This window comes from Piliocolobus tephrosceles, chromosome 2 (genome assembly GCF_002776525.5).
Source record: "Piliocolobus tephrosceles isolate RC106 chromosome 2, ASM277652v3, whole genome shotgun sequence".
Classification (NCBI taxonomy): domain Eukaryota; kingdom Metazoa; phylum Chordata; class Mammalia; order Primates; family Cercopithecidae; genus Piliocolobus; species Piliocolobus tephrosceles.
Genome location: NC_045435.1, coordinates 164279397 through 164303278, shown reverse-complemented (window position 1 = coordinate 164303278; position 23882 = coordinate 164279397). Strand labels below are relative to the sequence as shown.

The 23882-nt window shown below is 39.9% G+C and overlaps 1 protein-coding gene and 1 non-coding gene across 2 annotated transcripts in view; one reads left to right on the top strand and one right to left on the bottom strand.

The window, feature by feature from the left end:
- Nucleotides 1–23882, bottom strand: part of ATP1B3 (ATPase Na+/K+ transporting subunit beta 3) — a 50028-nt gene that overhangs the window by 13484 nt on the left and 12662 nt on the right. Inside the window, exons 2-3 of the mRNA XM_026454183.2 lie at nucleotides 7478–7606; nucleotides 4967–5074 (exon numbers count right to left, since the gene is read on the bottom strand). Coding sequence (XP_026309968.1) covers nucleotides 4967–5074; nucleotides 7478–7606 — 237 coding nt within the window. The remainder of the gene's footprint in view (nucleotides 1–4966; nucleotides 5075–7477; nucleotides 7607–23882) is intronic.
- On the top strand, nucleotides 8193–8299 carry LOC111526440. The gene has a single exon (XR_002726365.1). It is a non-coding gene; the product is annotated as a U6 spliceosomal RNA (small nuclear RNA).

Here is a 23882-nt window from a genome sequence, read left to right as displayed (position 1 = left end):
TGCTTATCCGAAACTAGGTTACTGTGGGAACTATGTACTCATTTAAAAGCAAAGAATGATTCAGGTATTTTGTGGGGGGTAAACTTTGTAACAAAACAGCATCATGACACCCAACACTTTGCAAAAAAATGTAAGTCCTTCAACAATTTCCCCAAGGGCTTCTACTGCATAGACTCTGCTGGTACAGGTCAGTTCATCAGTGACCGTTCATTTTTTTTTCATTATGCTGACTTCCACTTCCATACTATTAAGTGTAAGGAACTGTATGATGACCAGTTAGATTATGCAGAAGGCATGATGGGAACACAGAAAGGTCACTGACCCCAGAGTAACCAAAGAGTCCTATGCATCTGAAGAAAGCCTAAAATAAGAAAGACCAAAGGCTAAGTGCAATGGCTCATGCCTGAAATCCCAGCACTTTGGGAGGCTGAGATGGGCAGATTACTTGAGGCCAGGAGTTTGAGGCCAGTCTGGCCAACATGGTGAAACCCTGTCTCTACTAAAAATACCAAAATTAGCCAGGTGTGGTGGCACAAGCCTGTAATCCTAGCTGCTTGGAAGGCTGAGGCATGAGGGTCACTTGAACCCAGGAGGTGAGGTTGCAGTGAGCTGAGATCAAGCCATTGCACTCCAGCCTGGGCAACAGATTAAGACTGTCTCAATGAAGAAAAAAAAAAAAAAAAAGACCAAGATAACAGGAGGAATGAATGACCCTAAAGGAAAGAGATAATTGGAACAAAATAAAACTTTAAGTCCAATTAGTATCTGCAGGAAAAAACAGAGAAGATACTATTTTTTAACCAGATATAGTATCTTTCAAACATGAAAAAGGAGCACATAAGGATCAACAGCAGTTGAAAGTTTTAAGAAGCAAAGAAAGAGTTGAAAATTAAAGTAAATCCCCCAGAAAGTCTAATTAAGTAAAAACAAAATAAGAGAAAAACAAGAGGTCTAAGACACAACAAACAGAATAGTTCTAGAAAGAGAAAACCAGAAAATTGAGTTGAAGAAATTATCAAAGTGGTAACAGAGGATAATTTCCCTGAACTGAAGAACTTAAGTCTTCATCCTGAGAGACCTGCAATCAAGTCTCAGCAAAATATTTTAGAGATCCAGACAGAAATTTTAGAATCCAAGAGATAAAGAAAATTGAAAAAGAAAATGAAAAACTTTCAGAGAAGAAAAAAGGCAAATATAAAGAACTGAGTTCTACATGGAGGTACACTAGCAAATATAAAGGCAGAAACAAGCCATTTTCAGAAATAAAAGGGTTCAAATTTACATTTCAGGTGTCTTTTCTTATAAAATTACCTGAGAATGTACTCCATCAAAACTAAGGAGTAAATTAAGAGAAAAAATAAAAATAAAAAGGGCAGGGCAAGAGCCAAGAAACAGTGGGTACAACAAAAGAAAGTGGTAGAAGGAAGTTCCCCAAAGGACAGTTGGGAGTAAAAGGCTGATGTAGAAATAGTACAGACTGCAGCAGGAGGGAAAGGGCTCCAGGAAGTAGTTTTCCAGAAAAAAGAGACTCAAGAAAATACCTCAAATGATAGTTTACAAATAAGGAAGTCAGAAGAGAATATCTACAGATGATAGAAGATATAAAGACCAGGTATAAAAAGGCAACCAATAATGAAACTGAAAATAGTAATCAATTAAGAAAGGGGGGAAGGTCTGTGAGATGTGAACTAAGTAAAGAAAATGTATAAAAGTGGTAATTAATAAAGAAAAGTGATAATGTATAGAAGTAAAAAATCAAGAACCAGCAGGAAAAGTGTAATATTTATAGATACAGAAGGAAAACACCATAAGAAAAAGTTCAGAAGCATGAAATTATTCCCTACCAAAAATATACCTAGAGGCCAGGCACAGTAGCTCATGCCTGTAGTCCCAGCACTTTGGGAGGCCAAGGTGGGTGGACCACTTGAGGCCAAGCGTTCAAGACCAGCCTGGGCAACATAGCGAGACCCCATCTCTACAAAAAATTAAAAAATTAGCCAGGCGTGATGATGTGAGCCTGTAGTCCTAACTACTCAAGAGGCTGAGACAGGAGGATCACTTGAGCCCAGGAGACTGAGGCTACAGTGAGCTGTGATTGTGCCATTGGGTGACAGAGAGAGACCCCATCTCAGACAAATAGACAAAGGAAAGAAAGAGAAAAGAAATGTGTCCAGAATCAGACTATTTTTCACAAACTCCATTGCTCTCTCCCTTGCCAAGCCACCGTCTCCACTTACCTGGATTACTGTAAGAGCCTAACTAGCTTCCCCAATTCCCACTTCTAGTCTAGTTTCAAAGAGCTGCTTGTAGGATCCTTTAAAAATCCGAATTAGATCATGTTATTATTCACTGCTTAAAATTCCCCATCATGGTCACTGTAAAAGCCAAAGAACTTAACAACGGGTTCTAAGGACCTACAGTCTGGACCTCCTTTAACTCCCTAACCTCAATCTCCTACTACTCTCCCTTAGCTCACTCCATTCACCCCCTCTCGCTTCCTTGATGAATGTTCAACACATCAGCACCATAAGCCTCAGGGCCTTTGCATCTACTGTTTCCTCTGCTAGACATTTCCATGCCTAGCTCTTTCACCTCCTTCAGCTCTTCCCTCAAGGTTCCCTTTCAATAAGGCTTTCCTAGACCACTCTGCATATAAAACCACAATCCTTCCCAACTTACCCTATCTCCTTTTTCTGCTTTATTTTCCCTCTCAGGACGTATTATCTTCTAATTCACCACGAGACTAAGCTCCAGAAAGACAGGAATTTTTCTTGTATTCATTGTTGGAACCCAAATGAGTGCCCGCCACAAAGCAGGCCCTCAAAAACTATGTGAATAAATTAATAGGACTTCTGCTAGAAGGGAGGAGGGCAGGGAACACTTCACTGCAGACCTTTTTAGCTATTAAACCATGGATAATACTTTCACAAAAGTCTTTTTTAAATAATACATATTTAACTGTCAAGGAAAAGAGATTAGGAAGATAGTTAGTAGATAATGTGGGATCAAAAGCAGCTTTTGGTTTAAGATAGGAGGGAGTTGAAGATTTTTTCAAGTTGATAGGAAGGATCCAATAAAGACAGAAAGGCTAAATATACACAAGAAGAGAGAGGTACATAGTATGTTTCTTAGACATTGAGAGAGGATGAGATCCCAAGCAGGACTGACACAGGTGGCCTCAAGTGAGAGAAAGGGCAGCCCCGGATCAGAGCAGGAGAAATGTGACATAAAATGGCTGCCATTGTAGATTTGTTTCACTGGTAATGGGGAAACTGGAGGAGCTCCCATCTGAGTTCTTCTATTATCTCTTGAAGCAAGAAATCAGGTTATATGAAGAGAATGAGTTTATAAGGAAAAAGGTAAGGGGTTAGAGGCTTGGGTGAAAGTTGGAAATAATCCTTTCAGAGAATTATCCAGAGAAATTCCATAGGATTACCAAGCAGTTAAGCAAGTCCATTTGAGGGAGGTGCTCAAATACTCACAGTGCTAATTAGTCCTGCTCAGTATCTGCTCAGGGGCAGGGGCACAGAAGGATGAGCTGCATCCAGTAATTATATGGCTTTATCCAGGAGTGGGGTTCTGCCACAGGGTGTGAAATGAAGACTGACAGGTCTGGGATTTTAGAACACCAGTAAAAGTAAAAATGAAATAAAAACCACGGAATTAAGCTACATAAAAGGGAAGATGGGGTGGGAGATGAGAGAAGGTAATGTTCTAGGGAGGAGTTGCAGCTGTGTGTGGCTGAGGAAGAGATGAGCTGATCATGAACCAGCAGGCCAGGGTATTTGATGATTACTCATGTGACTGTTAACACCATTCACATAAATGGTTGGGCCAAACAAAACAGGAGGAAAAGTTGGGCTAGGATGGCTATCAAAGAACGTTACAAACTGGTAACTTTGAAAAACTGATGTACTAAAAATCAGACACAGACATAACTTTAAAATAATAAACCACTTCCCATCCCCGACACAAACACTACATTGGATGCAAAAGATCCAAGTCCTCAGAGGAACTATTTCATACAATATAGATTTGCTCTATTAATTAAAATATTTAGTTTTAATGCAGAATAAATGTTACATCTCAAGAAACTTAGTGTACTTATTAAAGGCAGAAAAATCAAATCTACTGCCCATTAGTAAGCCCCTGTGTCTTTCTATAGTTAGAATAGTCTCACAAGTTATTATAAAATGCACTTGCTCAGTTGTCTGTTTAACAGAAGGAAATAAAAGGTAATACACATTCTTTCACATGTTTTTTTTTTTTTGAGACGGAGTCTCGCTCTGTCGCCCAGGCTGGAGGACAGTGGTGCAATCTCGGCTCACTGCATGGTCCGCCTCCCAGGTTCACGCCGTTCTCCTCCCTCAGCCTCCCGTGTAGCTGGGACTACAGGCGCCTGCCACCTCGCCAGCTAATTTTTTGTATTTTTAGTAGAGACGGGGTTTCACCGTGTTAGCCAGGATGGTCTCAATCTTCTGACCTCATGATCCGCCCGCCTCAGCCTCCCAAAGTGCTGGGATTACAGGTGTGAGCCACCGCACCCGGCCCAGAAGGTAGTACACATTCTAAGAATGATATCTCTAAATGTAACCACAAACTTGGTACTTTTTTTGTTTTTGAGACAGAGTTTTGCTCTTGTTGCCCAGGCTGGAGTGCAGTGGCGTGAACTCGGCTCACTGCAACCTCTGCTTCCCAGGTTCAAGCGATTATTCCGCCTCAGCCTCCCGAGTAGCTGGAATTATAGGCATATGCCACCACGCCTGGCTAATTTTGTATATTTAGTAGAGACGGGGTTTCACCATGTTGGCCAGGCTGGTCTCAGACTCCTGACCTCAGGTGATCTGCCTGCCTCAGCTTCCCAAAGTGCTGGGATTACAGGCGTGAGTCACCGCGCCTGGCCCACAATTTGGTACTAATTTCTATAACTAAAATCTCTGACCTTACTCTAAGAAAACATACTCACGTTTTAGAAACTCCTTAAGGTCTTCAATGTACCCTGCATACGAAGTTGGATCAGACCTATTGAATGTATATTCCAATGCAGTCACTGGTTTTGGAAAAACCATAAGTCCTATAAAGAGATAAAAGGGAGAGATTATCAAATTTCCTTCTCTTCTTTTCCTTACTCTTATCTCTAAAAAGCAGATCTCAGCAAATTACATGGAAAATTGTGTTGACAGTATGCTGAAACTATCAAGAACTTCCTAATTCTAATTATGAATGCATAGACATCTAAAATTAAAAAGAATTCAAACCTTCAAAACCATCTCAGACATTACCGATTAGAAACCCTCCCTAAATTTGATTATCTACAGTTAATTATAATCTTCCTTTTTAAAAGATCCAATTTTACTTTGAACTTTCTATATTCATTTTTAAAAAATCAAGTAACATTTTTAGATTTTGTCAATGTGCCATTAATACAAAGAAAAAAGTTTTAGCAAATCAAAACCTAAGTACTTTTGTCATTTAAATTACAACTGTATGGAAACATTCATAAGACAGTTAACTCCTTTTCAGTGTAAAACGTCTATGCATTTTAAACTTTATGGCAAATATTCTTCCTTCAATAGCAGATACTGCTCTGTAATCAAAATGTGGTCTTCACATACTGAATTTAGAGTATAACCACCAACAATTTCCTATCAGAAGTTGACACCCATGTAATACAGACCATGTTGCTTAAGCTTACTAATGAAGAAAAGGCAAGCAGATTTATCTGTAAGAAACAATCAGGCTTCCAACTTTAATATAAGCTTTCCTTGTTTAAAAAGCATTAGACCAGCTGGGTGCAGTGGCTCACGCCTATAATCCCAGCACTTTGGGAGGCTGAGGCGGGCAGATCACTTGATGTCAGGAGGTTGAGATCAGCCTGGACAACACAGTGAAACCCTGTCTCTACTAAAAATACAAAAATGAGGCGGGTGTAGTGGCGCATGCCTGTAGTCCCAGTTACTTGGGAGGCTGAGGCAGGAGAATGGCTTGAACCCGGGAGGCAGAGGTTGTTTGCAGTGAACTGAGATCGTGCCATTATTGCACTCCAGCCTGGGTGACAGAGCGAGAGTCCGTCTCAAAAAACAAACAAACAAACAAACAAACAAAAAGCATTAGATCTAGATTATTAATTCAACCTTGCACATAGGCTTTAAAACAATCCTAAAATTTTCTCTAGCCTTCAAACATTCCCATATTTAATATATCACACATGTACATACAATACATATTATATGTGTGTAATATAAGACACATACATATTATATATGTATTACATGTACACATGTGATATATTAAATATGGAAATGTTTAAAACTGTGTACTTAAAAATATTTAACACATATATATTTCATGCAATTATAAACAGAGTTCAGTGGTTTTGAAATAGATCAGACTATGTTCAATGGTAAGTCACATCACTTAAACAGCAAGTAAAGAAAAATCTTGGAATTAGTCTAAGGTAGAAAAAAAACAGGACTACAATGAGAGATGAGGGAAAAGTAGCATTGGAGCTAATCTCTGACCCTTGCTCCAATACACTAAGAGTTTTAAAAGAGTTATTCAGGATATTTAGACTAAGATTAGGTGTAAACAAAAGAAGTCATTAGAAAAAATTGTTCTTCTAGGGAAAAAAATGGTTGAGGAAATTAGTTCAGTTTGGCTGGTGATATAGCTCAGAAGTCTATACAGTGAGCAAGGATCTAGATAAGGGTGCTTCCATCTCGGCATTATTGGCATTTTGGGCTAATTCTTTGTTGTGGGGGTTGTCCTATGCACTGTAGGATGTTTAGCAACATCCCTGGCCTCTACTCACAGTACCCTCTCTAGCTGTAACAACCAAAAATATTTCCAGATGCTGCCATATGACCCAGTGGTTGAAAACCGCTGCTCTATAGAGAAACCTGCTAGACTCCCACCTTCCTGGCCCGACTCCCCACTCTCCTGCCCTTTAAATCCCACTCCTCTAGGACTGAACCTTCTTCTCTAGGTAGAACCTTCCTTTCTCTGTCATCTCTAGCAGTTAGTTTACAGTTTTTGGAATTACACACTCTAAAGTTCTGCACATTACTATTTCTTACTTCTTTTCTAAGAATTACCAGCATCTGAGGACAAGGGTCATGTCCAATCACCAAGGGAGAGCTGGCATTCAAAGACTGTGGAGGCTGGGCGTGGTGGCTCACCCCCTGTAATACCAGCACTTTGGGAGACTGAGGTGGGTGGATCACCTGAGGTCAGGAGTTCGAGACCAGCCTGGCCAATGTGGTGAAACCCCTTCTCTATTAAAAATACAAAATTAGCCGGGCGTGGTGGCGCATGCCTGTAATCCCAGCTACCTGGGAGGCTGAGGCAGGACAATCGCTTGAACCCAGGGGGCGGAGGTTGCAGTGAGCCGAGATCATACCATTGCACTCCAGCCTGGACAACAAGAGCAAAACTCTGTCTCAAAAAAAAAAAAAAGTCATAACTGCAAGATAATTACCTGGGCTAGGAATCTGGTCACGGTATTTTGGAACCTCATCGTTGAGAGTCTGAAGCATAACCCACATCGTGAATGAGAAGAGTGCAGCCAGGAACCCATAAAAAACTAGGTAGAAGAGTAAGATCAAACCTGTAAACGAAAATAAAATGTATGAAATGTGCACACATGTGTGTGTGTATACATGTTTGGCCAGGTTAAAGAACAAACCAACTATTCTTGCAAGGGTATGATCCCAAGCTCTGCCATGCACATAGCCAAATATCCTCATATTTGGGACACATAAATTTGCCCAAGCAAGGGGTATTTCAGCAGGCAGCACCCACCCATCCCATGATCCCTCCTTTCCTCTGGTATTTCCAAGTTAAAGCAGCTTCCACCATTCATACTCTGGTTCAAAATCAAAGCTTTAAAATTCCAGCACATAGGGGAATGTTTCCCAAAATGAACTTGATGCCCTCTAAAAAGATAAAAGATGGTTTTAGGTAAAGAAAACCCCCAATATTTACATGTTCCTTTAAGTGGCAAATATAAAAGAATTAGTACATGAAACCCATATTTCACAGACAGTAATTATTTGCTTAAATTTAAGTTTTAAAAAGTGAGTTGATAGCTCACACCTGTAATCCCAGCACTTCGAGAGGCTGAGATGGGAGGATCGCCTGAGCCCAGGAGTTGGGACCAGGCCGGGCAACACTTTGTCTTTACAAAAAATTAAGTGCTCACTTAGGCAGCACATATACTAACAGCAGAATGATACAGAGAAGACTAGCACGGCCCTCGTGCAAGGATGACATGCAAATTTGTGAGTCGTTCCATATTTAAAAATTTTAAATATATACATTTTAAAAACTGAGTTCATTGAAAGAATATCAGGAAATATGCAGAGAAGGCAAACTCATGAAGATAGCATTCAATGAATAAAGTTTAGGACACACTGGTCAAATGGAAGGGCTCGTGCGGAAGTGAAAAAAGAACAAGGCCAGAAACAAGCCCTCTGATCAACGGAATTTCATAGCTCTACTGCCAAGCACAATCCAAGATTTGGGAAACACACGTTTCAACATTAAGGGCTTAATCTTTTTCCTTTCACAATTTGGGAACACTAAGATAGATCTATCCTGAACCAGTGACTTATTTTGGGAACACTTAAAATCAATTATTTTTCTCAAATGTCTATATTCAAAGTTCTAACATCAGAAGTGGCTGCCGACAAGTATATTAGAATACACTGGTAAAGTCACTTGTATTTCAATGTTTAAAAACTGATCAAAGATTTCTGTAATAATACATTTCTGAATATATTCTTTCCCACCCCCAGGGGAGTGGTTCCACAACTTTCTTCTGATTCTCAAAAGACCCCATGACCCCAAAACAGATTGTACTGAAAGCTAGGTAACTTTTATTTCTCAACTGCATGGCAGGAATCTCCCCCAACCCCAAGCAATTTCATTTTATAATTTAGACTAGCATTCTACCCCTCCCCCACAATTACCAGGTGGCCAAAATAAGGATCGAGAGGACAGAAGAGAGGAGAACAGGATGTCACCTTCAGACAGCATCACTTCCCTACCACATACTGCGATCCTGTTGCAGAAAAAGAAAAGGAAGACCAATCTCAAAGAAGTAATCAGTTTGCTATAGAGGGAAATGAAACACACAGAAAGCCCACAGGCCAGTTTAATAAGATACAGAGAGAAATTCTTTGAGATCCAGGTATCTGCAGGAATGAAGGGATAAAATCCTCTCCACCAGGGATGACAGAAACATAAATGTAATGAGTGTGGCTGTATTCCAATAAAGTTTTGCTTACAAAAATAGTCAGATTGGGGCCACAGTAGTTTGTTGACCTATGCAGTTGACACTAAAGTGGAAATGTCTGAAACAAAAGTGCTAAGAGTTTATTTAGTAGTGTTTTAAAGTCACCTTAAAATACTCGTATCACAATACTGTTTTGAACATTTTGATTTTAAATTTCTAGGAAAATAATGTAAATTATATTTACAAAATAGTTACAAAGCAAATAAATATATAGCAGATATGAACAAACTGTCTCTCCAAATCTGCTTCCTAAAGAACTACTACACAATGAAAATAATGAGTATAAAGAATTATGTTCATACAATATGTACACAAATTAACAGCTATGTCCCAAATCTAATGCCATATACTAGTGGCCATTGGAAACAAGTAAAAAAGTTATTTCCAGCACTGAAGTGAATTTTCCTTACTTGAACAAGATCCTTCTGCCAAGAACCAAACATAATTTTTAAAAACTTAAAAACTAGTTAGTCTCACATATAAATATGATACTTTATCAACTACGTCTTCCCCCACTAAGAGAAAAAATACCAGAAAATAAAAACAGAAGTTGTAAATTGCTACTCTTACCCAGGTGTAAAATGGCAGTTAAGTTAGTTACTCAGGTGTAGTTTGCTGATGGGGATCTAAAGGGTGGCGTCCTGACTTAGTCATGGATAGTGTTCATGGAACCTATTCAATGTGCCATGCCCGCCTCAGTGCTACTTGATGTAAGCAGAAAACAGCAAACACAGCCTAAATAGTGCTTATCATATTACTAACGTTCCCTAGTTAGTTTAAAATCTTTCAAGGAATTTCCTTAAGTCATTATCCAACTAAAGAAACTAACATGGGCCAGGCGCAGTGGCTCACGCCTGTAATCCCAGCACTTTGGGAGGCCAAGGTGGGCAGATCAGTTGAGGTCAGGAGTTCAAGACCAGCCTGGCCAACATGGCGAAATCCTGTCTCTACTAAAAATACAAAAAATTAGCTGGACATGGGGCATGCCTATAGTCCCAGCTACCTGGGAGCCTGAGGCGGGATGATCACTTGAGCCCGAAAGGCAGAGGCTGCAGTGCACTAAAAATTATGCCACTGCACTCTAGCCTGGGCGACAGAATGAGACTCCATCTCAAAAACCAAACCAAAAAAAAAAAAAAAAAAAACTAACATGGACTTAAATGATGAAGAAAAATCAGTATTTTATTTATTTATTTGAGACGGAGTTTCACTCTTGTTGCCCAGGATGGAGTGCAGTGGTGCAATCTTGGCTCACTGTGACCTCTGCCTCCCGGGTTCAAGTGATTCTCCTGCTTCAGCCTCCCAAGTAGCTGGGATTTACAGGCGCCTGCCACCGCTCCTGGCTAATTTTTGTATTTTTAGAAGCGACGGGGTTTCACCATGTTGGCCATGGCCAGGCTGGTCTCAAACTCCTGACCTCAAGTGATCCACCCAGCTTGTCCTCCCAAAGTGCTGGGATTACAGGCGTGGGCCACTGTACCCAGCACCCCTCTTCATTTCTGTTCCTTCTTTCTCTCCTCGTAGTTTTGATAAGGGGGAACGTGGGTGTGAGACAGAGATCCACCTGGAGGCAGTGCAGCAGAATGGTTATATACATGGGCTGTGCTAGAGAATCCAACAGGGCTCAAATCCTGGCCTGACCTCTTTCCTGTGACTTTGGGTAAGTGTCCTAATTTCTAGCCCCATCTGAAAAAAAGTAGTAAAGGTAGTATCTATTTAATTATTCACATTATAGAAAGGAAAATAAAAGTCAAGAGATTTGACGAAATAAAAACAAGACTCCTAATGGGGGAAAAAAGCAACAAACTAGAAACATTTTGGAATGATAATGCAACTAGACTTCATGGAAGCATATCACTCCAGTTACCCTCAGGTGCCCAGATATTAGGTACCCAGTGAATTGCATTTTACTCTCAAAAAATGTTTTGACAAATGAGGTTTGATTCATGTGGACTCTACAAAAGAAAAAACCAAGCCTGGGCGCAGTGGCTTGCACTTGTAATCCCAACACTTTGGGAGGCCCAGGCAGGGAGATCACCTGAGGTCAGGAGTTTGAGACCAGCCTGGCCAACATGATGAAACCGTCTCTACTAAAAATGCAAAAAATAGCTGGGCGTGGTGGTGCACTCCTGTAATCCCAGCTACTTGAGAGGCTGAGATGGGAGAATTGCTTGAACCCAGGAGGCGGAGGCTGCAGTGAGCCGAGAATGCGCCACTGTGCTCTGACCTGGGTGACACAGAGAGACTCCTTTTCAAAAAACAAAAACAAACAAACAAAAAGAAACCTGGCAAGGCTTACCACCATGTCATCCAGGGGAAGGAGAAACGGGCCCTGTCCAGCTCTTCTGCCTCAACCACACTGGGCATACAATTCTGGCACCAACTACCCCATACTACGGGCTCAGTGCTCCATAGATATGCCACTGTAGAGGTCCTCGCACTACCCACACTTCTGACCAACTAGTAACTAATACAGGAGGTTTCCACTGCACCCTCAAGTTTGTTCACTAGAATGACTCACAGAGCTCAGGAAAGTAAGTGCTCAACTTAGGACTCCAGTTTTATTATAAAGGATACACATAGAAAGGGGTCTGGGAGGCAATGCAGCTTCTGTGTCCTCTCCTTGAGGAATTGGGCAATCTCCCTCCCAGCACATGTGTTTCCCAACCTGGCAGCTCCACTGAGCCTCAGTGTCCAGAGTTTTTACTGGGGTTTCATTATGTAGGTATGATTGACTAAACCATAGGCCACACAATAGAGCTCAATTTCCAGCCCTCTCTCCTGCCGTCCTTGGAGGTCTGGCTAGCTTAAAGTCCCAACCATGGTGGGACTTGGTTTGGACTTTCTGGGGGACGAGCCTCCATCTTGAAGCTATCTGGACCCACTGCCAATCACTTCATTAGCATAATGAAGACACTCCTACTACTCAAATTCCAGGGTCTTTAGAAGTTCTATGTCAGGAATCTGGAAAACACACCAAACAAAAAAAAAAATTTTTTTTTTTTGAGACAGGGTCTTTCTCTGTCACCCACGCTGGAGTACAGTGGTACAATCAAAGCTCACTGCATCCTTAGAATCCTTGGCTCAAGTGATTCTCCAGCCTCAGCCTCCTGAGAAGTTGAGAATACCAAGAAGTTGTGTGCCACCACACTCAACTGATCCTTTTTTTTTTTTGAGATGGAATTTCTCTCTTGTTGCCTAGGCTGGAGAGCAATGACACGATCTCAGCTCACCGCAACCTGGTTTCTCCTGCCTCAGCCTCCTGGGTAGCTGGGATTACAGGCATGCGCCACCACACCTGGCTAATTTTGTATTTTTAGTAGAGACGGGGCTTCTCCATGTTTGTCAGGCTGGTCTCGAACTCCCGACCTCAGGTGATCTGCCCGCCTCAGCCTCCCAAAGTGGTGGGATTACAGGTGTGAACCACTGCGTTCGGCTGCAACACCAGCACACATAAACTGGACATAGGGAAAAGGACTTCATGAGGGCCTGGAAACATGCCCCCTCAACACATGACTAGACCCTGTGATCTTACTCCCAACCCCTGCATACTTTCTAGTTATCTTCAGGGACCTAGACACTAGAAAGATTGGGCCTCTCAGAAAATTCTGATGACTAGCAACCATTTCCATTTGGTAAATAAACCAGTATTCCATTTATGGTTTAAAACATTTTAAAGCAGAGATGTGTAATTTCTAAAAAATCCATTATATGAACAGGTGCAAGTTTATAATCTTTTGTATATTTGAATTTTTAAAAATAATGCTGATTTTTAAAAATGTTATTATTTGCATACCATTCACAAAGTGTGAAGTTTACATTTTATATTCAGTGTTGTACAACCATCACCACAATAAATTTTAAAATATTTTCAATACCTCCTCCCAAAACTCCATACCCATTCCCATTCCTCTCCTTTCCTGCACCCAGCTCCTGGCAATCACTAGTCTACTTTGTCTCTATAGATCTATTTTCTAGACATTTCCTAGAAATGGAATCATGTAATACATGGCCTTTGTCACTGGCTTCTTCCACATAAGGTGTTTTCAAGGTTCATTTATGCTACAGCATATATCAGTACTCCATTCCTTTTTATGGCTAATATCCCACTGTGTATGGATATATAATATTTGATTAATTCATTAATTAGATGATGTGCATGTGAGTTGTTTATACCTTTTGGCCATTGTGAATAATGTTATAAACATTCATGCACAAGTTTTTGTGTAAAGAAATGCTTTCATTTCTCTTGGGTATATATCTAGGAGTGAAACTGCCAGGTCATATGGTAACTCTAGCCTTTTGAGTAACCGGCAGACTGTCTTCCAAAGCAGTTTCACCATTTTACACTCCTACAGCAGGGATCCAATTCCTCCTCATCCTCATTCACGCTTCTCTTACTGTGTTTTCACACAGCTATCCTAGTGGATACAATGTAATATCTCTTTGTGGGTTTAATTTGCATTTTCCCTAATGGCTAACGATGCTGGGCATTTTTTCATAAACTTATTGGTTATTTGTATATTTTCTATGGAGAACTGTCTATTCAGATCATTTTCTCATTTTAAAATTTGGTTATGTGCCTTTTTTATTAAGTTCTTAAAGTTCTTTATATATAGATGCAAGCCCCTTATCAAATATATAATGTGCAATTATTTTCTCCCATTCCACGAGTTATCCTTTTACTTTCATAATAATGTTATTTAAGCAAAAAAGTTATTAATTTGGATGAAGCACCACTTATCTATTTTTTCTTTGGTTGCTTGTGCTTTTGGTGGCGTATCTAAAATAACACTGACTAATCCAAGGTCATAAAGACTTGCGTCTATGTTTACTTCTAAGAATTTCATAAATTAGCTCTCAAGTTTGGGTCTTTTATCCATTTTGAGTTAATTTTTGTATACGGTTTAAGGTAGGGGTCCACCTTCATTGTTCTGCATGGAAATATCCAGTTGTCCCAGTACTGTTTAAAAAACCATTTGTTGGCCAGGCACAGTGGCTCATGCCTATAATCCCAGCAGTTTGGGAGGCCAAAGCAAGCAGATCACCTGAGGTCAGGAGTTTGAGACCAGCCTGGCCAACATGGTGAAAACTGGTCTCTACTAAAAATACGAAAATTAGCTGGGCATGGTGGCATGCACCTGTAATCCTAGCTACTCGGGAAGCTGAGGTGGGAGAATCGCTTGAGTCTGGGAAGGCAGAGGTTGCAGTGAGCCAAGATTGTGCCATTGCACTCCAGTCCGGGTGACAGAGTGAGACTCTGTCTCAAAACAAAAAACAAAAACCGAAACCCAATGAACATGTACTGTTTTAATAAAATGTATGCAGATATATGTATGTATACACACATTCTCGCATTTTATATAATTAAAATTATTATAATATAAAAAGATTAAACAAGATTAAATAACCTGCCTAAGATTAACCTACCAGTAAAAGAAACAGACCAGTATCTCTCCATGTGGTACCTTACCTGGCCTGCTCCTCCATGTGGTACCTTACCTGGCCTGCTCCGCCATGTGGTACCTTACCTGGCCTGCTCTCCATGTGGTACCTTACCTGGCCTACTCCTCCATGTGGTACCTTACCTGGCCTGCTCTCCCAGGGAGTCTCAAGCTCTATTGTCTTTTCTAATTAAAACTCTCATTCTCTAAAGAAAAATGTCTCATTCAAATATTCTGCGTTACTCAGAGTGATAGAAACTCACATGTGAATAGTATCTGCTGCTTCTCTACAAGAGTTCAGTTATTACAAATGACAGACATGTAAACAATGAATTATAGATACTGGATGCTAGGAAAAAAACAGAAAAAGAATCCTCTCTAGCAGGGAGAGGAAGAAAAGGGACATCAGAGAAGGCCACCCAGAAATAAGGTAGTTGGCTCACCAAAGATGGAGAGAAGGAGGGAGCTCTGGGTCAAAGACTAGGTTATGAGATGGAGTACCACAGCAGGAGCAGTCAGGTGAGCACAGCTTTGCTTCTCTCAGTATGCATGAGCCCCTGGTGCCCAGCAAGTAGCAACAGTAGCAGCAGCATCTGCTTGAAGTGGGAACAGGGAGCTTGGGTGCTTGGGCTGAAAAAGTGGGCAATGTTCTGAAAGGGTTGGTGAAAGGTTAAAGGTGCAGACAGCCTCCACACCCAGGTTGCTCTTGGCTCTACAGGCTACCTCCATCCTTGAATGTTGTAATAGGAAAGTCTAAACACATAGAAGAGGAGCACAAAACCAGTTATTATCACACATTCAAGATAAAACTAATCCATAAAGAAAAGTACGAAACTCAACAAAGACAGCAATACCTGAAAACACTAGGCCGTATCAGCAAATAGAACAAAGAAAAATAAGCATAATTAAAACAGTAGAAGGTGAAGGATAATTTTTAAAAATCAGGTATCATATTCTGATTATTGAAATAAAAAACTTAGTAGAAAAGCCTAACTGAAGAAGAATCAAACTACAGAAGAACCCAGTTACTAAAATGAAAAAGCAAACCAAAGACTGGGAAAAAATATTTGCAAAACATAAAATAAATGCCTCACTCATATCTAGAATATACAAAGAACTTTTACAACAAAACATATTATTTTATTTTAGAGACAGGGTCTCGTTCTGCTGCCCAAGCTGGAGTGCAGTGGCACAATCACAGCTCACTGAAACATATTATTTTATTTTAGAGACAGGGTCTCGTTCTGCTGCCCAAGCTGGAGTGCAGTGGCACAATCACAGCTCACTGCAGCCTCAAACTCCTGGGCTCAAGTAACCCTCCTGCCCCAGCCTCCCCAGTAGCTAGGACTACAGGCACATACCACCATGCCCAGCTGATAAGGGGGATCTTGCTCTGTTGTCCAGGCTGCTCTCAAACTCCTGGGCTCAAATGATCCTCCCACCCTGGCCTCCCAAAGTGCTGGGGTTACAGGTGTGAGCCAACACACCCAGTCCAAGACACATGTTTTGAAACAGGCAAAAGATCTGAACAGAAACGTCACCAAGATATAAGGATTGCAAAAATAAGCCCATAAAAAGGGTGTTCCAAATCATCAGTCACCAGGAAAGGGCAAATCAAAGCTATAATGAGCTACCACTACGTACCCACCAGAATGCTAGAAATTTTAAAGACTGACCATACCATGTAATGATCCAGAAGTGGAGCAACTGAAACTCACATCCTGCTGGTGGGAATGTTTTTTTTATTTTTTTATTTTTAAAAGAAAAGAAAAAGTTTGACAATCTTTTGAGAAGTTAGCAACATGCACACCTACCAAAAGATCCAGCCAATCTACTCCCAGATACTTACCCAAGAAAAATAAAAGCACATGTTCACACAGCAGGGAAACGCGAATGTTCAGACACTATTTGTAATCACTGAAAACTGCAAACAACCCAAATATCCACCAACAGATGAATTAATAAATTTGGCTATATCCATACAATGCAATACCATTCAGCAATAAGAACTACAGATACACAAAGAAACATAAATGGATCTTAAAATAATTATGCTAAAGAAAAAAGAGGCAGGGCACAGTGGCTCATGCCTGTAATCCCAGTACTTTTGAGAGGCCGAGGCAGGTGGATCACCTGAGATCAGGAGTTCAAGACCAGTCTGGCCAACATGGTGAAACCTGGTCTTTACTAAAAATACAAAAAATTAGCCAGGCGTGGTAGCAGGCACCTGTAATCCTAGCTACTTGGGAGGCTGAGGCAGGAGAATTGCTTGAACGCAGGAGGCGGAGGTTGCAGCGAGCTGAGATCGTGCCACTGTACTCCAGCCGGGGCGACGGTGTGAGACTCCGTCTTAAAAAAAAAAAAAAAGAAAAGAAAAAGAAAGAAAAAAGAGACAATAACATGCACATGACCTGTCATCTTCTATGACAGTCAGACCCTCCCCCCGAAAAAAACATACTGCATGATTCCACACACAGACATACACCATGAAACATTTCAGTCACTGACAGACTGCATACACAACAATAGTCCCATTAAGCTCATAATAAAGCTGAAAAATTCCTATGGCCTAGTGATGTCGCAACACAATGCATTACTCACGTGTTTGTAGCAACGCTGGTATAAACAAACCTACCAGTCACATAAAAGTGTAGTATGTAACAACAATGTACAATGCATAATACTTAATAATGATGATAAACTGCTATGGGTTTATGTATTTACTATGCTATACTTTTTATTGTTATTTTACAGTGTACTCCTTCTACTTACAAAGTTAACTGTAAAAAGCCTCAGGCAATCTTTCAGGAGGTATCCAGAAGGCGGCACTGTCATCACAGAGGACAGCTCCATATGTGTTGCCGCCCCTGAAGACCTTCCAGTGGGGCAAGATATGAAGGTGGAAGACGGTGATACTGATGATCCTGACTCTTGTGTAGGCCTAGGCTAATGTGCATATTTGTGTCTTAGTTTGAAAAAAAATTTTAAATAGATAAAAGGTTATAGAATAACGATATAAAGAAAATATTTTTGTGCAGCTGTACAGTATGTTTGTGCTTTAAAAGCTAAGTGTTATTAAAAGTATATAAAGTCACTGGGTATGGAGGCTCACACACAATCCCATAGCTTTGGGAGGCTGAGGTGGGAAGATCGCTTAAAGCCAGGAGTTCGAGACCAGCCTGGGCAACACAGCAAGACCCCATCTCAATTAAAAAAAAAAAAAAGTTGTAAAACATTACAGTAAGATAAGGTTATTACTGAAGTAAAAAAATTTTTAATAAATTTAGTGTAGCCTAAGTGTACAGTGTTTATAAAGTCTATAGTAGTGTACAGTAATGTTCTAGGCCTTCACATTCACTCACCACTCACTCACTGCAACTGCAGTCCTGCCAAGCTCCATTCAAGGTCAGCGCCCTATATAGGTATACCATTCTTTATGTTTACATGGCATTTTTACTGTACCTTTTCTATGCTGAGATATGTTTATAGACAAATACTTACCATTGTGTTACAACTGCCGACAGTATTCATCCAGTAAAATGCTGTACAAGTTTGTAGCTAGGAGCAACAGTCTATACCATATGGCCTATACGTGTAGTGCACTATGCCATCTAGATTTGTGCAAGTCCACTTTATAATACAATGAAATCAATGAAAACAGCTAAGCACATTTCTCAGAAGGCATGACTGTATTTAACACAGAGTGTCAAAAAGCAGATTTACTTTTGCTTGGAACCTGGAGAGTTAAGAACAGAGATGGGTTACAAAGGGCCAAGAGGAAATATTTGGGGTGATAAATGTTCATTATCTTGATTACAGTGATACTTTAATGCATATAGCATATGCACACACATATACATGAGTGTATGCCAAAACTAACTATGTACACTTCAAACACGTGCAGCTTATTGCTCAATAAAGCTGTTAAAGACAAAAATTTAACCTCAGGAGAACTGGTTAAGTTGAAGAAAAATTCAGTGAGCTAAAGATCAAGTCAGGTATTCTATAACACTGGGCTAACAGAGAGGGAGTATATGAAAAATTGTTGAGACACTGGGGAGAGAACCAGAAATACAAACAAATCTAATCGGAACTCCACAGGAAAAGAGGGTGGGGCAAGAACTCTCAAAGAAATAACAAGCTTGTGTCTAGATTGGAAATGTTAAAAAATACTGGAAAACATCCTATACCTAGACACTAAAAGGTAAAATTTTAGAACGTCAAGAATAAAGACAGCTGGGTGTAGTGGCTCACGCCTGTAACCTCAGCACTTTGGGAGGCTGAGGCGGGCAGATAGCTTGAGATCAGGAGCTCGAGACCAGCTTGGCCAACATGGTGAAACCCCATCTCTACTAAAAACACAAAAATTGGTCAGGTGTGGTGGTGCATGCCTGTAATCCCAGCTACTTGGGAGGCTGAGGCAGGAGAATCGCTTTAACCCGAGAGGTGGAAGCTTGTGGAGGCTGCAATGAACCAACAGCACCACTACACTCCAGCCTGGGTGAAAAAAAAATAATAATAATAATAAGGCAAAGAGGAAAACTACGTAAGGCAATGGTGAGCAGAGATCTGCTAAGACTTACTGGTAACAGCTAAATAAGATGTTTTGATTGCTTTTCCTTATCAATTCTGAGGAATAATTTGCATATAGTAAGTTTCCTCTATTTCAGGTATACAATTCCACTGAGTTTTGACTGTTGTAAAATCTGTGAGGCTACCACTCCATTGAAGATATAGAACATTACCATCATGTCTAAAACACTCCTTTTTACCCTTCACCAGGCAGCCAATGATTTTGTCACTGTATTTGTATTTTACATAAGGCTAAAGTTTTAAATTTGTTTACATTCGATAACTTTTTTTTTTGAGACAGCCTCATTGTCACCTAGGCTGCAGTGCAGTGGCTCGATCTCCACTTGCTGCAACCTCTGCCTCCCAGTTCAAGCGATACTTGTGCCTCAGCCTCCCGAGTAGCTGGCATTACAGGTGTGCGTCACTGCACCTGGCCTATATTCAATAACAATTTGTAATTAAAATGTCAATAATATGGCAGGAATGATTTAAAAGTGGTGAAACAATGAAGGACATTATCAGAGTCAGTTAAAAAATCCACTTAATGCTGTTATAGAAGACAACCTAAAATTAAAACACCAATGGTTGAAATAAACAGGAAAATAAAATAGGTCTTGGCTAACAAAAGGAAATGCAGATATGGCATTATTACTGTATGCAAACTAGAATTCAAGTAAAAAAGCATTTGCAAGGATGAAGATATTGTGTGTTTAATAAAAGTAAATAAAAACATATCAAGAAGATACAGCGTAACAGCCATGAACCTCTGTGATGCTAAGTGGCTTCAAATGATTAAAGCAAAAGCAGAGTTACAAAATTCACCACAATCATGACCAGAGATGTCAACATACCTCTCCAGAAACCCACAGACTGAGTACAGAATAACAAAAAGGGCAATGTGTATTTTTAAAACACAACAGATACCTAGTATATGTAGAATTTCGTAGTCACCAAGAAATGTACTCTCTACAAACTTGGAACACTGCCCCCAAACTGACCATGACTTACATTACAAAAACAAAACACAATTCAAAACTAAAAAACATAAAAAAAAAAAGAGGCCACATTCTCTAACATCTGAAAATACATTAGAAATTAACAATACAAATTTAGAAAATTGTCTTAATCCTTGAATTAAAAAGACAATAAAAATAAATATCCAAAAATTCAAAACAATAATGTAATCAGAGTAGAACTCAAAGGAAAACCCATAGCCTTAGATGCATTCATTAAAACATCATTAAAATATACGACTAACAAAAAAGCCGGATTTTTAGCTCAAGACTAAAATAAATCCAAAGAAAGTAGGAGAGATTTAAGATAAAAACACAAGTTAATGGACACAAAATGTAATGAAAAACCACAACAAAACCATTCAATAAATTTAAATAATAAATCAATTTGATCAAAAGTGTTTTCAATTAGTAAATGTGAAAACAGATGAAATACAAAATATTTTAGGAAAATTAAAAGGTTCAAACCATAAATTTTTACAAAACAGAGCTTTACCCCAGTAAGAGACACCAAGTCCAAATGGCTTTAGTTGGTTCTCTCAAAATGGAAAGAATAGACTATTTTCCATATATAAAACTATTCTTTCTGTACGCTAAGTTACCTTAATGGTTTTTATAAGGCTCACACTATTTGGATACTAAAACTGAACAGATAGTATTGACACAAAATTTACACATGTATTTTACTTTACAATCATGAATATAGAGTCTAAATACTATATGGTGTGATGATACACAGGAATCAAGATACAGATAAACAAAACAATATCCTAAAAAGAATCCATATAAAATAGAATTTTTCATTTAACAGAGTTGCCAACTCCAATCAGTGGGGAAATGATGGATTATATAATATATAGGGATAAGTGATTAAGAAAAGCCCACAGAAGACTGTTATATCTGGGATAATGTTCATTTAAAACCATTACAATTTAAAAAATAAACCAAAATATGAGTTAAGAGACAACACAGCAAAAAGAGTCCATAAAGAATATTTACAAGTATAATAAAGGCTTTATTATTCAAAGTGTATCAGAATTTCCTTTAACCAGTAAGAACACAACACAGGTTAGAGGGCTGTGACCCACCCCTGTGATCCCAGCACTTTGGGAGGCTGAGGCAGGCAGATCGTTTCAGCTCAGGAGTTTGAGACCAGACTGGGCAACATGGTGAAACGCAGTCTCTAGTAAAAATACAAAAATGAGGTGGGTATGGTGGCTCACGCCTGTAATTCCAGCACTTTGGAAGGCTGAGGCGGGCAGATCACTTGAGGTCAAGAGTTTGAGACCAGCCTGGCCAACACGGTGAAACCCCATCTCCACTAAAAATATAAAAATTAGCCAAGCGTAGTGGCAGGCACCTGTAATCCCAGCTACTTGGGAGGCTGAGGCAGGAGAATCACTTGAACCCAGGAGGCGGAGGTTGCAGTGAGCCAAAATCATGCCACTGCAGTCCCGCCTGGGTGATACAGCAAGACTCCATCTCAAACAAAACAAAACAAAACAAAAAAACTCACAACAAACAAACAAAAATCCAAAAATTAGCCAGGCATAGTGGCATACACAGGTAGTCCCAGCTACTCAGGAGGCTGAGGCGGGAGGATCGCTTGAGCCCAGGAGGCAGAGTGAGCCGAGGTCATGCCACTGCACTCCAGCTAGGGTCACCAGGCCACACCCTGTCTTAAAACAAAAAAACCCACAAAAGAAAAAAATTAGATTACAGGCATTTTTAAAAAATTAAAATTGTGCAAATATAAAAATATTGAAGAAATTACAAATTAAACCAACCAGATAGATACCAGCATCCTATCAAAATGGAAAAAACTGTACAATATTTTTGTATGATTGTACAATATTGTTATAATATCCAGTGCTTGAGGAGAAAAGGTACTTCAATCCACTGCTGGTGGCACTATAAACTGGTACAGCTTTTTTGGAGAACAATATATACATATATGTATATGCACACACATATATGTATATACACGTGTGTGTGTGTGTGTGTGTATATATATATTTTGAGACGGAGTCTCACTCTTATTGCCCAAGCTGTAGTGCAGTGGTGCAGGCTTGGCTCACTGCAACCTCTGCCTCTCAGGTTCAAGCGATTCTCTTGCCTCAGCCTCCCAAGTAGCTGGGATTACAGGCACCCGCCACCACGCCCAGTTAATTTTTTATTTTTAGTAGAGATGGGGTTTCATTATGTTGGCCAGGCAGTCTTGAACTCCTGACCTCAGGTGATCCGCCTGCCTCGGCCTCCCAAAGTGCTGGGATCATAGGCATGAGCTACTGCGCCCACTCAGAACAATATATTAATAAAAATAAATATATATTATAAACTGGCAGTTCCATTTCTCAGTTTATTCTAGATAAAAAGTCACACTGCAGCAATTTTTAAGATAAAAATTGAAAACAATTTAAACATTCATCAGAAAGAAATATATATATTCTATAGCATAATCTCCACACTATGGAATATTATGTGATATGATTTGTCTCTGTGCCCCACCCAAATCTCATCTCAAATTGTAATCCCCACATGTTGGGGCCTGGTGGGAGGTGACTGAATCATGGGAAGCCGACTTCTACCTTGCGGTTCTCATGATGAGTTCTCATGAGTCTCGTTGTTTGAAAGTGTGTGGCACTTCCCCCTTGGCTCTCGCTCTCTCCCTCTCTCTCTCTCTCTCTCGTGCCACCATGTAAGAATAAGAAATGCCTTGCTTCCCCTTCACCTTCTGCCATGACTGTGAGTTTCCTGACGCCTCCCCAGCCATGTGGAACTGTGAGTGTATTTATTAGTCTCTTCTCATGCTGCTAGTAAAGACCTATCAGAGACTGGGTAACTTATAAAGGAAAGAGGTTTAACTGACTCACAGTTCCACATGACTGGAGAGGCCTCACAATCATGGTGGAAAGTGAATGAGAAGCAAAGTCATATCTTACATAGCGGCAGGCAAGAGAGCATGTGCAGGGGAACTCCCATTCATAAAACCCACCAGATCTCATGAGACTTACTATCTCAAGAACAGCACAGGAAACACCTGCCCCCATGATTCAATTACCGCCCACTGAGTTCCTCCCATGGCATGTGTGGATTATGGGAGCTACAATTCAAGATGAGATTTGGGTGGGGACAGTCAAGCCATATCATGTGAGTCAATTAAACCTCTTTTCTTTATAAATTACCCATAGCAATGTGAAAATGGACTAATACATTATGCTATGAAAAGGAATGACACAAACCTATATATACAGCCAAAACATATTAAGTGAAAAAAAAATCAAGTTCCAGAACATATGAGTTTCCTATTACTCACATAAAGGTAGACAAGAACCTACTTATTTCTATATATTCCACATATATACAGAAACATGTTTATATACATATATAAAAATGGTGCTGAAAAAAGGACTGACAGAAAACCTGATAGTCATCTGTAGGAAACACTCTGAGACTGGTGAAGGAGGTAGAGAGAAACACACGAAGTGTATTCATATTCTCCAACACTCAATTAGGAATGTTTACCCATGCACAGAAAAGTTGAGTGAAACCTAAAAG